Below are 18,136 nucleotides of genomic sequence, written 5' to 3' on the forward strand. Positions count from 1 at the left end.
CGTAAAAAAAAAGTGGCAAGATCAAGAATTAAAGGTGGAAACTCTGGAAGGAAAACGTCAAGAGTGAGACCAAGGAAAGGTCTGTACAGAGCTCAAATCCCAGGTCCTTCGCTGCCACAGACTTGCAGACCAGACCATCTTCAGGCAAATACAGAGCTGCCATCTTTGGAAATTGGTATCATAGTAACAACAGACAGCTATAAGTGAAGTATTCCGAAGAAAATGGTTGGGTATCAGTGGGACTCCAAAGAATCTCTAGGTTATACAGCATCCAGAATCAGAGTTTTCATTTCTAATCCTAAATATGCACGAGAACCAAGGGAGAGCAGATATTTGTGAAAATGTTTCTACAATAAAGAGAAAAGGAAATACACTAGGGGATTGGAGAGGACCTAAGAAAAGACAAAACACGGGAACTTGGAGTTGTTGGAATCATCATCTCCTCCAGGAGGTAAAAAGAAGGGAAGAAAGTCTTTAATAGCTTAGCTGGAGAAAATGTTTTGAAGTTACAAAGTAAAGCTGAAGAAATCTCCTAGAAAACAGGTGGGGAATGAAACAACGGAGCTGATAAATAAGCCCCTTTTAAAGTCTGGTAGAAGGTATGCCCTCAAACCTGGGGCTTCCTGGGAAAGAACGGGGGGGAACCACAGAAAAGAGACCTAGAGGTTTACCAAACGGAAGACCTTAGATCTCCAGATGGAAGGGTCCATCAGATGCTCCAACTCCGTTCAAGGCAAGCTTGTCAGGACTATCAGAAGAAAACAGTATGGGGGGGGGAGACAAATGCAAAGATAGTGATAAAGAATTCAGATTCAGAACAGTGTCTTTTTTTTAATACATCAAAAATAAAAGCTAGAAGACAGGAAATCAATAACTTATAAATTAAAAAATAAAAATAAAAATCCACAGATAGGTCTCCTGATGGAGTCCTAGAGGTAGAGAGAGCCTGGGGATTCACCATGCAGGCTCTTCCCTAGTGCACTCTTGACTCATTCTGCTCAGTAAGTGGCACAGGAAAGCCGGGAGCTCACAATTACTCAGTTACTTCCGTAACTTGGACCTCATGCCTCATCCTTCCAAGTAGTCAAGATGATGAGTCATGATCAATCACGTCTAGAAGTCGACACCAAGCCAAACTATTGATTAAATGTAAATAGACATTTTCATTACATTTATTTATGTAGAGAGGGGCAGATGCCATGGTGTGCATGTGGAGGTCAAAGGATGGCTTGCAGAGTCGGTGCCCTATCTCGTGGATCTCACAAATCAAACCTGGACGTGGAAGCAAGCACCTTTACCCACAGACACCTTTCCAGCCCTAAACATTTTCAAGATTCAGAAAATGTTATGTTCCGTGTACTCTTTCTCAGGAAGTTTCTGGAGGATTGATTATTTTAGCAAACTAATAAAAGCATGTGAAATCCCATAAAAGTGAAGGAAAACAAGATGTTCTAAGGCTTGCTGAGAGAAGCTAGAGAGAAGCCAGTCTACGACAGAAGAGAGAGTAACACAAGAGGACACATGGGGGATAAGAGACAACAGATGCTCACACCTTTAATCCTTAGACCTTGTCACCCACAAGTTCCCCAGGACAAGTTCCTGTCCCCATCCTCTTGTCTCACTACGGGGAGACAAGAACCCTCCACATACAGGGCCATGTCTGGGTGTCTCTGAGAACAAACTGCAACTAATTTGCATCCTAGATGGGAGAATCTCCCTAAGTCTTAACTAAGAAATTGCCTGGAGGGAAAAAAGCCATTCTCATGACTCATAAACCTAACCCTGGCAACAACTCAATAAAATGCCTGCACTTTCCCCGGTCTGTCGGAAAAGTGGATTTCTTGAAAGCTGGGTTGATCCTGTCTTTCACCCTTTTCTTTCCAGTTAGAAGTTTTACTTGAGCGTTCAATACTCAGTCACAGTTATTTCTACAGTCACAGGGACAAGTTTCTCAAGTGTGCTCAGTACACATAGGTTAAGTCAGGAACCTTCAGGATGACAAAGTGTGTGTGTGTGTGTGTGTGTGTGTGTGTGTGTGTGTGTGTGTATGTGCCCATGAGCATGCACTGACACACACACACAAATAAATGCTAGTGTATGCATATGCTTTTATAATTTTTATTTTTTGTGACTATAATCCCATCATCCCCCTTTCTTTTCCTCCCATGTGCTTTTCTCCACCTCGCTCTCTCTCAAACTCATGGCCTCTTTTCCTTTAGTTGTTGTTAGAGAGAGGAATCAGCAGTTAAGAACACTTGCTGCTCTTCCAGAGATGACAGATTCAGTTCCCAGCACCTACTTTGAATGGCTCAAAACTACTGGTACCTCTAGCTCCAGGGTATCCCACACCCTCTCTGGCCTCCAAGGGCATATGCACTTATGTGCATACACACATACACACACACACACAAATACATGTAAATTTTTTTAAAAGATTTGTTTATTTATGAGTACACTGTAGCTGTCTTCAGATACACCAGAAGAGGGCATCGGATCCTATTGCAGATGGTTGTGAGACATCATGTGGTTGCTGGGAATTGAACTCAGGACTTTTGAAAGAGCACTGAGTGCTCTTAACCGTTGAACCATCTCACCAGCCCACATGTAAGTTTTTTTAATGTAAAAAAAAAAATCTTTAAATTTTTTATATAATGAGGTCTAAAAAAGGATATTTCTAAGTGGGAAAATTAAATTGACATATTGCCAGAATTAAATTGACATAGTGTTACAAAACTCAGTTTTACATTTTTGTTTATTTGCATGGTGATTTGAATGAGATGTTCCCCATAGACGATGAATACGGTCTTCAGTTGGTGCTACTGTTTGGGGAAAGAGGTGTGGCCTTGTTCACGGAGGTAGAACATTGGAGGTGGGCTTTAAGAGTTTAAAGATTTGTGCTATTTCAGGTCTGCTCTCTCTGCAAACAATCTCGACATAGATTCAAAACTGTGGCATGCCAAGGAATCTCATGCCACCCTGGCAGAACCACGGGCACTGCTTTCCCCACTCTCTCTACACCCTCGACACTACTGGCCAGTGTTCTGTCTATAATTTTGATATTTCCAAACTACTATGAAGAGGATGGAGAGATTCAACGGTTAAGGGCACTGACTGCTCTTCCAGAGGACCCAGGTTTAATTCCCAGCCCTCACGTGGCAGCTCACATCAATCCATAACTCCAGTTCCAGAGGATCCGTGTGCATGTACACACATGCTGGCAAAGTACTCATACACATAAAAGAAACAATCCCTTAAAAGGGGGTAAAATGGTACCTCAATCAACCCCAGTTACTAACTGTGCTTTTATTCACACGCACATGCACACACATACATATACTCTTAGCCATAGTGTAGAGATTTGAACATAGGATCTTTCGCATGCTAGGCACATGCTCTATCACTAAGCTGTAGCCTCTGCATGTTTTCACTCTCCCTCTCCTCCCTGCTTTCCCCCTCTTTCTCCTTCCCTCTCCCTCCCCTTCTTCCTCCTCTCCCTCAGTGGCCCCACCAAGTTGCCCAAACTGGACTTAAACTCTTGCCCAGGTTGGTTTCAAACTTTTGATCTTTCTGCCTCAGCCTCCCAAGTAACTGGGATTGCAGACCTGTGCAGATCAGGCCTGATTTGGTGCGTGTATATTTATTTGTCTGTGTGTGTGTGTGTGTGTGTGTGTGTGTGTGTGTGTGTGTGTATGTGTGTGTGCATCTGTGTGTCTGTGTCTCTGTGTATGTGTCTATATATATATATATATATATATATACATATATATATATATAGTATGTGTATGTTTATATATAGTATTATACTAATATTATATTATATTATATTATATTATATTATTGTTTTCTCCTTCAGTTCTAGAACCAAACCCCCTGAGTGTGCTAGATAAGCACTCTATCATTTGGCTATATTCCCAGCTTCTTGAGTTCTTGGGTTTTTTATTATCCATCCTTCCTCCCAAGAAGTAATTTTATGAGAATGAGAACATTTTTATTATTAGGGTATGTTAGCTATACAAAACAACTAATTAGAACATTTTCATACAAGTGTAAACCCCACTAGCTCATATTCTTTCCCCATTACCCTCTCACGACACCGCTCCTCTGTTGATCTACTCCCTCGTCCAAACAGTCCCCTTTTTATTTTCCTATCTCACATATTTAATGTACATATTTAAATTAATATGTATTTATTCCACAAAATAACAGGTTTCATAATGGTATTTCAGATCTGTATGCCTGTGTATCAAATATGATCATGTCCATCCATTGCCATCTCCTATCAGTTCCTATTCTCCTTCTCTTTATATTTTCTTTCTTTCTTCTTTCCTTCCTTCTTTCCTTCCTTCCTTCCTTCCTTTCTTCTTAGACAGATGTTCACTACGTAGCTCTGTCTTGGAAGCCACTATGTAAACCAGGCTAGCCTTGAACACAGAGATCCACTCACCTCTGCCTCCCAAGTGCTATTCTCATGTTTTCTCTTGCTTCATTTGAGTTATGGAGATCAAACTAACTGTGTTCGTTTTCTGTTGCTATGCTAAAACACCATGACCAAGGCAACATACAGGAGAAGGAGTTCATTTATGCTCAATAGTTGCAGAGGTTTAGTGTCCATGGTGGTGTGGACAACAGGGAAACAAACAGAAAGAGGCTGACAGCCTACATCTTAACCAACACAACCTCAAAGAAGAGAGCAACTGCAAACAGCCCAAGCCTTTACACTCTGGAATCCAGCCTCGAGTGACACACCTCCTAACCCTGTCCCAAACGGGGAGCACCACCTACTGGGGGTCAAGTCTCCAAATATGTGAGTCTATGGGGAACATCTCATTCAAAACACCACTCTCTGGTTGCCAAATTTTCATGGCAAGTGCCTTTACCCTACTTCTCCCAGACATGGTTCTTTTTTCTTGGGGGGGGGGGGGGCGTTGAGACAGGGTTTTTCCGTGTAGCCCTGGCTGTCTTGGAACTCACTCTGTAGACCAAGATGGCCTCAAACTCAGAAATCTGCCCGCCTCTGCCTCCCAAGTGCTGGGATTAAAGGCTGTGCACCATCACTGCCTGGCTGATTGGGTTTTTTTTTTTTTTTTTTTTTTAAGTTTCGTTTTCTTGTTGTATTGAGCTCTGGGTTGCATGTATGTTAATTTTGTTTTTTAAGTGATTCTTATATTAAACATACTCATCCCCTATCAGATGATTAAGCAATTCAGAATTGTTATTTTGTTCCCATAAGTGTATAAAAGTTGGCAACTACACTAGGTATTGTCACCTTATGTGGGTTTCCCTGGGGTCATTCTCCACCAGCTCACAAGGACAAAGTGGGCAGAGTCTATGAACAGGGTTTCAGAAAGCCTGTGAGTACAGATAGAGATGATACTCCAGGATCAGTTTTGGGAAGGCAGGGTTTCTATTCCTGTACAAACATCAGGACCAAGAAGCAAGTTGGGGAAGAAAGGGTTTATTCAGCTTACTTCCACATTGCTGTTCATCACCAAAGGAAGTCAGGACTGGAACTCAAGCAGATCAGTAAGCAGGAGGTGATGCAGAGGCCATGGAGGGATGTTACTTACTGGCTTGCTTCTCCTGGCTTGCTCAGCCTGCTCTCTTATAGAACCCAAGACTTCTAGCCCAGGGATGGCATCACCCACAAAGGGCCCTACCCCTTTGATCACTAACTGAGAATATGCCCCACAGCTGGATCTCAGGGAAGCACTTCCCCAACTGAAGCTCCCTTCTCTGTGGTAACTCTAGCCTGTGTCAAGTTGACACAAAAAACTAGCCAGTACAAATGATCCCTTGTCAACTTGACATACAAACACATCATTATTAAGTCTCAACCCTTACTTTTATTCATCTCCAATATCTAAATAACTTTAAAAGTCCCACAGTCTTTACATATTAAAAGTTCAATCCATTTTAAATGTCCAATATCTTTTAAAATTCAAAGTCTCTTAACTGTGTGTTCCACTAAAATACTTTCTTCTTTCAAGAGGGAAAAATATCAGGGCACAGTCACAATCAAAAGCAAAAATCAAACTCCAACTGCCCAATGTCTGGGATCCACTCATGATCTTCTGGGCTCCTCTAAGGGCTTAGGTCACTTCTCTAGTTCTGCCCTCTGTGCTGAGCCTCAGCTGCTCTTCATGACCCCTTCATGTCTTCAAAACCAGTACCACTTAGGTGACTCTCATTACCAAGTCCTGCTGCAGTACAAGGTACAACCTTGGCTATCTCTGGAACACAGCCTTTTTGTGCTCTCAGAAAACACTTCCCAGAAGATGTCACCTCAGTGATGCTGGTCTCTTCTTAATCACTGCTAATTTATTAGCTCCAGCCAACCAGCATCAATTGTCCCAGTAATGCAAAGGTTTCACTTTAGTAGTTCTGGTAACTTGTTAATTACAGCTTATTCTTCAGCTCCAGCTAACCAAAACCACAGAATCTTCACAATCAAAACAACATGGTCCTTCCCTCTGAAATTTCACAAGCCAGGCTTCCATCTTTTGCACTGTTCTCAACATGATTGATCTTCCAAGCTCCTATAGAACATCCCACAGAGTTCTTAACAACCAATGACTCTTCTAGCTCAAAGTTTCAAAGTCCTTCCACAGTCAGGTTGTCACAGGAATACCCCACTCTTGGTACCAATTTGTCTTAGTCAGGGTTTCTTCTTCTGCACAAACATCATGACCAAGAAGCAAGTTGGGAAGGAAAGGGTTTATCCAGCTTACACTTCCATACTGTTGTTCATCACCAAAGGAAGTCAGGACTGGAACTCAAGCAGGTCAGGAAGCAGGAGCTGATGCAGAGTTCATGAAGGGGTGTTACTTACTGGCTTGCTTCCCCTGGCTTGCTCAGCTTGCTTTCTTATAGAACTTCCAGCCCATGGATGGCACCACCCATAAAGGACCCTACTCCCTTGATCACTAATTGAGAAAATGCCCCACAGCTGGGTCTCATGGAGGCTCTTCCCCAACTGCAGCTCCCTTCTCTGTGATAACTCCAGCCTGTGTCAAGTTGACACACAAAACCAGCCAATACAGTGAACTAAGGGTTCTATAGTTTTGGGGAACGAGGTAGGAATATCCAGGGTGGCCAGAGGTCATTGACTGAAGGCTAAAGTACTGGAGATGCCTCATTAGCATGGGGAGGCACTCCAGGAATCTCAGGTGCTTGCTGGACAGGTTTTTACATAGAGGAAGCTGAGCCTGTAATCTCATCAGGGCTACGTGACATTCTTCAGGTAGATGGAGGTGGGGGTGGGGTAGGGGTGTTTCTAAGCTCTGCAGACAAGGTCAGAGAAGGAGAAGCCCTGCTAACAAGGAGAGTCCACCATTTTGCACCAAGCTCAGGGTTTTTTGGTATTGTCAGCAGGGTTTCTCCGACAACCATAGTTGATACAAAAAAAAAAAAAAGATGGAAACAAAATTCATAGCCGTAATTTCACTCATATAACTACTGAATCATTTCCAAATCATTTGCAAACAGATAAGGTATTGCAATAATTTAGGTCAAGGTGGAGGAACAAACATTAAAACCAAGTGGATGGGAGTGTAGAAGAGCACTTGCCTAGCTTAACGCCCTGGGTTTGATCTTCAACACTGAAAACACTGGAAATGAGTAGGCAACTCAGCAATAAAGCTCAGGACAAGCCTACTAAATTTAGCGGATAAAGAGAAAACAGTCCTCACCTGAGAAAGGAGGGGCCAGGGCAATCACGGAAGCGGAAGCTTCTCTTTCCCCTACCTCCTCCACCTTACCCTACTTACCTGCTTTGTCCAGGCCATCTGCCTCAAGGTTAGGAAAGCAGAGACAGCATGAGCCCTGGATGACGAAGCTAAACTCCAGAGCTGCACTGCTGACGTAAGAACACATATCTGCTATCTGCATTTCGTAATTATACACTGGCTTGCAAAACGGATTTCTTCCTTCTGGAGTAAGAGTGGAGGTTTCAATTCCCTCCAACTTCAGTTTTGAACCAGAGTAGACTACGGTGTGGCTGGCCTAGGACAAGTATTCTACCTTTTACTGGAAGGGTGCTGAGTTTTTTGAGCCTGGAGTTGAGGCTTGAGTGAGCACGACCTGTTAGTACCTCAGATTTCGTGTCCCATGGGGAAGAACCAAGCAGATCCAATGAAGTGACGCTCTGGATACAGAAAATTCCTGTTGCTCAAACACGAGGGCAGACACTAATCCCAAAGGAAAGTAGGGAAGGCCACGGCAGAAGTGACAGCGCACAGAACTGCAAATCTATTCTGTGAAAGGAAACTAGGCTACAAGACCTCCTTGGGTCATCACAGGACTCTCGATTGGGCAGAAACAAGCAAGTTTTAGGTTCTACTCAATGCCATTGGATGCACTGGGTACTTCATTTAAACTAATGGATAAAGATCATTATGGCTCAAGCTGTGTGTGTGTGTGTGTGTTTAAAGGTGTAACTCCTTGATGGGAAAATTTCCTGAAAGCAATAGGGGGCTCAAAGAGGACAAGAGAGTAAGAATTTATTAGAAGAGTTATTAACGCCACGGGCGGGTGGACAACACTACAGTGGACAATCAGAATTTCTGGCCCCATCGCCACGGGGCCTAGGCCAGAGGTGAGGGGTGGGGGTGGGGGTGGGGGGAGTGTTCTGAGAAGGAGGCCCACGTAGCAGAATCCGCGTTGTTTCTTCGAGGGTCTCATAGGAACCCACAGTCAGGTTGGTTCCACAGCAGGTGGCAGGGAAGAAGAGAGTGAAGTGTGTCCCCAAGTAGCCCTTTGACCCGTCTGGTCCGGCCACTTCACTCGAGGCACCCGAGGAGCCTGCTGAGAAGTTAGGGACTCACAAGCGGGCTCTCGGTGGATGGGGTGGCTCCACGGTAGCTGTAAGGCCAGGGAGATGGGGGAGGACTTCAGTAGGTATCCGGGTCTGGTCTGCACTCTGGTCGGGATTCTATCAATCCCCATTTCACGCGAGAAGAAAATGGAGCTCGGAACCATAAACCGGCTTAACTTTAGGATGGAACTAGAACTGGGGGGCTTCTTCGTTTCTGCCTTGGAGAAAAGTTGCTGATCATTAAAACCTTTTTTCTAGCGACGGTTACATCGCCATGGGGTTGGGTGGGTTTCAGAGCGCTTCACCCACTGGGAGGGGCTTAGCTGGTCTCTCCGCCCAGCTTCCCGGCATTTATGCAAAGCCATCTTCCTTTTAAAGGAGCCCAGGCCTAGGCACTAAGAGGAAGCCCAGCAAAAGACTACGGGTCCACAGAAGCTTGGACTGTCCCGACGCCACTGCCAGGCGCACCCTGCTCCCACTGCACGGGACCGCCACCACCGACCTCCGGACCGGGTACCGAGAACCCAGGACTGCGCAGAGGAAAGCCGCCTGCCCGCCCAGAGAGGAGAGTCGCGCGGGAAGCCCCGCCCCCGCCCGCCTCTTCCGCTCGGCCCTGAGGAGTCTGCGCGGCCGCGGGACCCCTTCCGACGCGGCCACGTTGCCCGGTGAGCCGGCCCGCGGCTCCCGGTTCCCGACGCCTCTCCGCTCGGCTCTCCGCCGGGCTCTGGGACCCGCACTGTCCGTGAGGGGCGACCGTGCGGGGACAGGTCTGGCCGCCCGAGAGCTCCGCGCGCGTCTGCGATCCCGACGCCGGAGGCCCCGCCCCGCTCCGGAGCTGAGAAGCGGAGCGAGCGCGCCGGGCTCCGGCCGAGCTCGGCTCCGGGCTCATGCCCTGCGGCCCAGCCGGCCCGCGCCATGGCCTCCGGGAGCGTGGCCGAGTCCCTGCAGCAGGAGACCACCTGCCCCGTGTGTCTTCAGTACTTCGTGGAGCCTATGATGCTCGACTGTGGCCACAACATCTGTTGCGCGTGCCTGGCCCGCTGCTGGGGTGCCGCGGAGACTAACGTGTCGTGTCCGCAGTGCCGAGAGACCTTCCCGCAGCGCCACATGCGGCCCAACCGGCACCTGGCCAACGTGACCCAGCTGGTGAAGCAGCTGCGCACCGAGCGGCCGTCCGGCCCGGGCGGCGAGATGGGCGTGTGCGAGAAGCACCGCGAGCCCCTGAAGCTGTACTGCGAGCAGGACCAGATGCCCATCTGCGTGGTGTGCGACCGTTCGCGCGAGCACCGCGGCCACAGCGTGCTGCCCCTGGAGGAGGCTGTGGAGGGCTTCAAGGTAGGGCCGGGCCGGCGGACAAAGGGGCAAGCCGGGGGCTTCCTGGTTTGCCGCCGAGAAAATGGCGAGCCGGACGTGGGGCCCACCGCCGTCATTTCCTCCCGGTCGGCTGCGGGGCCTCCGCACTCAGACTCGGAAGAGGAGAACCTGTAGCTAGCTGGTGAGGCCAGCAGCGTCCCCGTCCCCACCCCCACCCCCTTCCCCGAGCGCCCCCTGCTAACCGCCTCGACGCGGGCCGCGGCTGGGACGGCGCGAGGAGACCACCCTCCCTTGACAAAGGAGATGGCACATGGAGCCACGTCCACTTCCATAGGCCTTGAACACCTCGAACTCGCTCTGACCCGGGATAGCAAACCAGTCACTGTTGGCTGGCTGGATTCACATCGAGCAAGGCCTATCACTTAATCTATGTCCCCGGCACTTCCCTGTAACCTGTTTTTAGGACCTAATGGGAATGAACAGAGCTCTTTACTGCTTGATTAAAACATTTAGCCCACTCTCAGACTCGGGAGATCACTTGTTATTATGAAGACGAAGTGAACTCACAGGACTTGAGATCTTTGTGGAGTGTTGAATAAACCCTGGCACAGTAATGCGAAAATGTTACATAGAAAGTAGCTCTGAAGTGATAATTGAGTGTTTTTGAGGGCTGCAGGGATATATAGACCCACAGAGTTATGTTTGTTTAAATGTGAGTTCATCTAAATGTCAGTCGCGTTTACAACGATGTCACCTGTATCATTTCACTCACTGGAGATAAGTTGTAATTTAGTAATGTTTACTGATTTTGTGCATGAGGAAAATAAATCCTTTTTTCTGTATTCATCCGAGAAGCTTACCTTTTGAGCCTCCTTACCCAGATCTCTCATACATGCTTCTAGGAACTAGTAGTTGGCTTGAGTTTAAATAACAAATTGCTAAAACAGCTGTGCTGGCCCCTCTGCTTTGCGCACTTACTAGGAATGACATTTGTGGTCTGAGGACAGAGTCCAGCTGGGCCTTAGTATCTGTAGTTTGGGTTCATGTGTGATAAGCAGAGTATCTATTCTGATGCTGAGATCTGCAATATCTTGAACTGGCCGACTATTTACTTTCTTCAGGAGCAAATCCAGAATCGGCTGGACCACCTAAGAAGAGTGAAAGACTTGAAGAAGAGACGTCGGGCCCAGGGGGAGCAGGCACGAGCTGAGCTCTTGGTAAGGGTTCAGAACTCCTCTGATAATCCCTGAGAATTCTCAGTCTTGGCAAGGGTATGGTGAAAAAAATCTCTAAGCAGGGGTATTCCCTTGGTGTCTGTCATTCACATCATTTAGTTCTGCCACACGTCTGAGTGTGGCTCTCAACACCTCTTGCTTGAAAATGAGATGAAGAAACTTCTCAGAGATCCTGTGTAGACTGAACTTAAACATATAATGTATCAGCTTTGGGAAGTTTGTCCAGAGAGAGAGAGTCCCTAGGAATCCAGAACCCTGGGTTTGCTTCTTGGGTCTGACACTAGCCAGTTTAAATAGAGTGGTGCAAGCTTTCTGGGCCTTAATTTCTTTGAGTTGGAATAGAGGGGTCAGAGGAAACCTGTGGGTCTCCAGCAGCCAGAGCTGCCCTTTCTGCCCTTGAAATGGTAAAGGGTTTGTTTTGGGCTGAGTCAGAGACAGCTGGGGAAGTGCAACAAGGTTGCCAAATGGCTTGCACTGAGAAACACCTGTGCCAGGGTGTCGTTCTCACTGCTTTCGATACACTGAGTAAATTGATGTTTAGCTTTGATTTTGTTTAAGATCATTGTATGCTTTATGCCTTTGAAAGACTTATCCAGCTTAAAAGAGGTCTGAGTAGGGGGCTCTCAGAGCAGTCAAATTCAGGTCAGATTTTAGCAAACTTTCTGAAAGGGGCCAGTAATGAGTATTTTTAGCTTTGTTAGTTTACACAAGCTGAATCACAACCCCCCAGTTATTGCATCTCAAAAACAGCCACGTCTAATACATCAATGAGTGGGTTTGGCTGGATTCAAGAAAAATCTTTCTTGACAGCCATCTTGCTGACCATTTGTTTATTTAGAAATAGTTGCACTATGTAGCCAGGATGGGCTTGAACTCTCTATATTCCTGCCTTAGTCTCCCCAAGTGCCGGGATTACAGGTGTGTATTGCCACACATGGTTTATAATTTCTTAGTAGGAACTCTAGGTTTTTTTTGAGAAGAGGTCAAACTGTAATAGAGACATTGTGTGGAGAGGAACCCATAAGCACCCCCAAAAAAATCAAGGCATGAATTACTTACTGAGACCAAGTAAACAAGTCCAGGAAACTTGTGATTGAACATGCCAGGTCACGTCCACAGAGTACCTAACTTTGCTACTTCTGTATGACTGTTTCATGACTCTCAGTCTGCCAGGCAAGATGTTCATGGGCTCCAATCATGGAGAGTGTGCCTTCTCTCCCCGCTTCATTGCCTATTTGCTCACCTAGAAAGCCTGTCTACTTCATGCTTACATGACATTCTACAAGACCCTGTGTGAACATGGGTTTTAGGAAGACTATGAGTTTCTCTCACTGTCTTTATCCATCTGTGACGTGGATGAACCTGAATTTGATTTGACCGGGCTCCCTCACCCCTCATCTTTTTTTTTTTTTTTTTAAAGATTTATTTTTATATGAGTACACTGTAGCTGTCTTCGGACACACCAAAAGAAGGCATCAGATCCCATTATAGATGATTATGAGCCACCATGTGGTTGCTGGGATTTGAACTCAGGACCCTTGGAAGAGCAGTCAGTGCTCTTAACCACTGAGCAATCTCTCCAGCTCCTTGACGGAGGAGCTTAAGATTGGGGGACTGTTTGTTAATTAATATTTGAAGTACTTCAGTTCAGGGTTATTGTGTGTCTAGTGTGTAAAGGCTGGAGAGCGAGTGGCTGAGTAGTGTCTGTTTTAGTATAATTTGAAATGGTGAGATTTTGGGGTTAAGTCATGGGGATTATTTTGAAGGATTCTAGCAGTGAGCCTTAACTATTCTTACCTTGGCTTGTCATTTACAGAGCCTGACCCAGATGGAGAGGGAAAAAATTGTTTGGGAGTTTGAGCAGCTATATCACTCTTTGAAGGAACATGAGTATCGCCTGTTGGCTCGACTTGAGGAGCTCGACTTGGCCATCTATAACAGCATCAACGGTGCCATCACTCAGTTCTCCTGTAACATCTCCCACCTCAGTGGCCTGATTGCCCAACTGGAAGAGAAGCAGCAGCAGCCCACGAGGGAGCTCTTGCAGGTAACCAGGGGAGTGCTGCAGGGCAGCTGAATGGGCCCAGGAGAACAGAGCAGCTTTGACCTTGTCGGGCAGCATTGCTGTTTCCCTTTGTCCTTTTTAACTGCTGAAGTGTTAAGCATTTTGGAAGGAAAATCTGTGTACTAGAAGTTGTGGTTGACACAACTCAGTCCTTCAGTTGCATTGTGTCATGGAAAAGCCAAAAGAAAAATCTAGTCCTTGGGCCTTTCCTGCACTTCCCTTTACAGTCTTAGGGCCTCATTAATCTCATTTGCTCAGAATAGATTGTGTATAATAAAGCATTTGGGAGGGGGGGGCGCACGCCTTTAATCCCAGCACTTGGGAGGCAGAGGCAGGTAGATTTCTGAGTTCGAGGCCAGCCTGGGCTACAGAGTGAGTTCCAGGACAGCCAGGGTTACACAGAGAAACCCTGTCTCGAAAGCAAACAAACAAACAAACAAAAAAGTGTAGGGAAAGTGTCTGTCTGGTAAGGATTAGGGAGAGAACATGTGGACACTGTCAGAAATGGTGGGACAACATAAGTATGTGCTCCTAAGAAGGCTGGGGATGGAATAGCAATTTGCTTTCGGTGGGTCTTGTGTTGTGGGGAGAAGCTGTTGTATGGGGTAGCCTCTGCTCTGTGAGGCAGGGTTGGGTTGATGGTTGATGGTAGGTGGGCGTGGGTGTTTGATGGTGAGGGTGCACATGAAGCACATGTGGAGGTCTTCGGGCTTGCAAAGTAGGTGCTCTTCTGCACTGCCCAGCCCCACCCGCACTCCCCCATGTTCATCCTTCTTGGGTGTTCACTGCTCTTCTGTAAGCACTGAGAAACAAAATTGGGCCAATTCAGGCTGGGATAGGGTTTTTTGCATGAAACTATAAGTTTCACCATTTCAAAAACATCATTTCCCCTCCCCCCAAAAAAGAAACCCTGTGCCATTAAGCATTCCCTTCCATTGCTTTCTACCTCTAGTCCCTGTCTCTGGGTTTTTTACATTTTGGATACTCGGTGAAATCATATATTATGTAGACATTTTAATTCTGGCTTCTTTTAGTCACCATAATTTTTCCAGCCTTTATCCACATTATAAAATGAATTAATAACATTTCTTTTTATAGCTTAATGATATTGTATTGTAATTAAATCTTACTGTTTTAGATGAGGTTTCACAGTGTATCTCTGGTTCTTCATCCAGTGTGTTTGGGAGAATTATAATGCGGTTCTGTTTTAGTTTATCTTTGAAACAAATGTTTGCTGTGTTGCCTAAGCTGGCCTTAAACTTGTATGTTCCTGCTTTAACCTCCAGAACACTATAATTTCATGCCAACACCACTACACTCAGCATGTGAGAATATTTACTTTGTGAATCATGAAATTGAAGCTGGATGGTGGGAGTGTGCAAAAATTCAATCAGGAGAAAAAGTTTGGCTATCCAGACTTTTTCTGGGAAAGCAAACTGCACAGAGGTCAGAAAGAAAGGCAAAATGTATACTACCTACCTCTGTTCACTTTTTTGGTTTTGTGAGATGGGGTCTCATAACCCAGGTTGGCCTTGAATTTGGCTTCTACCTCATTTCCCAAGTGCTAAAGTTGCAAGCTGTTTAAAACGTTATTGGAACTTTGTTTGTTTGTTTTGGGGTTTTTTGCTTATTTGTTTTTCAAGACAGGGTTTCTCTGTGTAGCCCTGGCTGTCCTGGAACTCACTCTGTAGACCAGGCTGGCCTCGAACTCAGAAATCCACCTGCCTCTGCCTCCCAAGTGCTGGGATTAAAGACATGCGCCACCACCGCCCGGCTTTATTGGAACTTTTAACTACTTGAATTAGATAAGAGACAACACTGTCGTTAGAATTGGAGGAGGGAGGACCTGGTATGGTGGCTTATACTCATCTTCCCAACATTTATGAGGCTGACACTGAATTGCTGAGTTCAAAGCCAAGCTAGGCTACAGAGTAGCCCTGTCACTTGGGAAGTAGAGGTAGGAGGATCAGGAGTTTAAGCTGTATTGGGCCATATGAAACCTTGTCTGAGGAAGAAAAAAAAGTTGAAAGAATATCCTGTGAGAAAATGAGCAAAACTCAAAAAGAGACAAGCTGCAGAAACATAAAATTGGCCCATGAATATAAGCAGATATACCAGCATTTACAAAAGGAGGGAATGCCAAGTAAAGCTACACTAAGATGTTCCATATCGAATAGAAGAGCAAAGTATTCTGGATGTTACTAGATCTAGTGGGAACCAAACTTGTCAGACCAGGTATGAAAGGACATAGCAAAATGACTGCTTCAACACTCGGGGGGGTGGGGGGAGATTGTGATATTGCAAACAATCTAACTTCCAAACCTAAATGATTGATTTAGTCAGCTAAACACATGGCCCACAAAATACTATGCAACTTTTAAAAAGAAGTAGAGGCCTGAAGTAGAGCTGTATACAAATAATACCAGTATTCTATAGGCAGAGTTAGCAGAATCAATGCCATATTGAATCTAGCCTGGTCTGCAGAGCTAGTAACATAGTAATGTCCTGTCTCAAGTAATGGTCTATAAACTAATGGATGGTTTCTAATATACATCTAAGTGGGGGAAAGCAAGATGTAAGTATGGGGCTGGAACTATAGTTAGTGGTTAGTTGTTTGCTGCTCTTCTAGGAGACATGCGTTCAGTTCAGTTTTTAGCGCTCAAATCAGCTGGCTCACAGCTGCCTACACCTTCAATTCCAAGGATTTACTGAGTTCTTCTAGGCTCTTTATGCAGACAACACACACACACACAAATATTTTAAAATGATAATAGAGTATGGCACTTTGTAGGGGGGAGAGGTTAGAAAATACATGTATGAGCTAGTTTTGCAAAGGGAACAAAATTATAGGGCAAAGGGCAAATGAGATAGGAGGGGTCAGGAAAGAGGAGAATGAAATTGGAAATTAGATACATAACAACATTAAGGGTACTAAGTGGAGAGAATAAAAACAGTAGTTCATTGCAAGCACGGCTGTTCTGTTTATTTGTGGATATCTCATTTTTCTGTAAGTATACTGCACATGCAGGTAGCTGAGGCCCAAGAGTAGGATCCTGAGTTAGTAAATCCTTACTTCCTCTGCCTGATTTCTAGGTCCTTCAGGTTGAATTATGTCCTGATTAATCTTGTCTGCATTGTCCCTGAGATGGTGGGCCCAGGCCCATAGCTGGGTTTTTAGTGAACTTTTGGAAGAAAACTTAAATTATGCATCTCATCTCATGGCTTCTCTTTTCTTTTTTCTTGCAGGACATTGGAGACACACTGAGCAGGTACAGTTTTCTGTTCTTGTGATGTAAACTAAGACTGTCTCAGCTCATATATGAGACTAGCACCTGAGAAGTATATGGCTCACTAAGTCTGTGCCTGAAGGGAGTCTCTATCCTTCAGAAAACTAAAGAAACCTTAGCTCCTCAGTGGAACTTGAGAACATGATTGAGCCTAATGGAGCAGAGGCAGGGACAGGCAGAGCTCTCTTGAGTTTGCGGCCAGCCTGGTCTATGTAGTGAGTTGCAGAACAGCCAGAACTACACAGGGAAACCCTAAACCCTGTCTCAAAAAAATCCCACTTTGGAACACTTGAAAATTTTGCGTTGGTGTGGGAGAGTTCACTTGTGAGCCTGCTATGGTTTGGGTGTGGGGACACTTCCAGAGCTTGACAAGAGTACAGAAGCAATTATGACTCTTGCTTCCTGCAAATTTCAGAGTCTTTCCCATTTTGTTATCTTATTCTTTAATATAGTAGGACATATAAGGCCTAAGGGAGGCGTGACTAGCTTGGAGTTGTTGATGGGTCGTATGGATTCCAACTATAGTCTTTTCTCTACTGTGCCATCAAATAGAAAGTGAACATAGTTCAGTGGTATGGCATGTGTTAGCCATAAAAGGGCCTAGATTTGATTGTCAGCATCAGAAGTGGAGGGAAGAGAGGAGAGAGGTCAGACCAGAAGAACGAGGGAGCATTTGGAGCAGGCAAGTATAGCTGCAAGTTGGGTCTTCATGCTTTGTAAAGATGGTGTTTAATATGACAGTGCCTGGTTGACAGGGCTGAATTTGTAAGATGACTAAAATACTTGCGAGGGAAATACAGTTTGATATGTTGGCTGGGAGGGGTATGCAGATAACTGGTCCTCATAGCTTCTGGGATAGAGAGGAATTGGAAGTTGTAACATTCCTAGTCATGTGCCCACAAAAGTAAGATTTATGTCTGCTAGATGTGGGTGTTTTGTTTTGAGACAAGGTCTTTTGTAATAGGCGGGGGGTCTTCAATCCTGCCCCAGCTTCTTACATTGAAATTACAGGCATGAGCTATCATGCCCAGTTTTGTACTTTGTACTCTTCTGCAGTACTAGGCATTTAACTCAGGGCCTTTCACAGGCCAGGAATGCACTCTACTACTAATCCATATCCCCCACTCTATTTTTTGGATTTTGATGGCAGGGCTCAGATGGCAAGCCATCAACCTTCCCTGGGGGTCACTATCTTAAACCCTAGAAAATTTTAAAGATTAGGTTTATAAGAAATGTGTAGTTAAATAGCTTGGTATGGTGTTGACTCCAGTGATCTTCAAAGACTGATTTTTTTTTTCCCATTATGACATGGCTAAAATGTGGTCATTGTTTAGACCAAGCCAACTGTTTGCAGCCAATCTGCCAGTAAGGAAGGTCTATGCAAACTTAAAGAATTCTGTGTGTGTGTGTGTGTGTGTGTGTG

At 45.4% G+C, this 18,136-nt stretch overlaps 1 protein-coding gene across 1 annotated transcript in view; it reads left to right on the forward strand.

The window, feature by feature from the left end:
- The first annotated feature begins 9,437 nt into the window (after positions 1-9,437).
- The window catches only part of Trim27 (tripartite motif containing 27), a 12,606-nt gene continuing 3,907 nt past the window's right edge, over positions 9,438-18,136 (forward strand). Inside the window, exons 1-4 of the mRNA XM_031358849.1 lie at positions 9,438-10,147; positions 11,248-11,343; positions 13,178-13,408; positions 16,673-16,695. Coding sequence (XP_031214709.1) covers positions 9,728-10,147; positions 11,248-11,343; positions 13,178-13,408; positions 16,673-16,695 — 770 coding nt within the window. The 5' untranslated portion in view covers positions 9,438-9,727. The remainder of the gene's footprint in view (positions 10,148-11,247; positions 11,344-13,177; positions 13,409-16,672; positions 16,696-18,136) is intronic.

Source organism: Mastomys coucha, unplaced genomic scaffold (assembly GCF_008632895.1).
Source record: "Mastomys coucha isolate ucsf_1 unplaced genomic scaffold, UCSF_Mcou_1 pScaffold7, whole genome shotgun sequence".
In the NCBI taxonomy this organism is placed as follows: domain Eukaryota; kingdom Metazoa; phylum Chordata; class Mammalia; order Rodentia; family Muridae; genus Mastomys; species Mastomys coucha.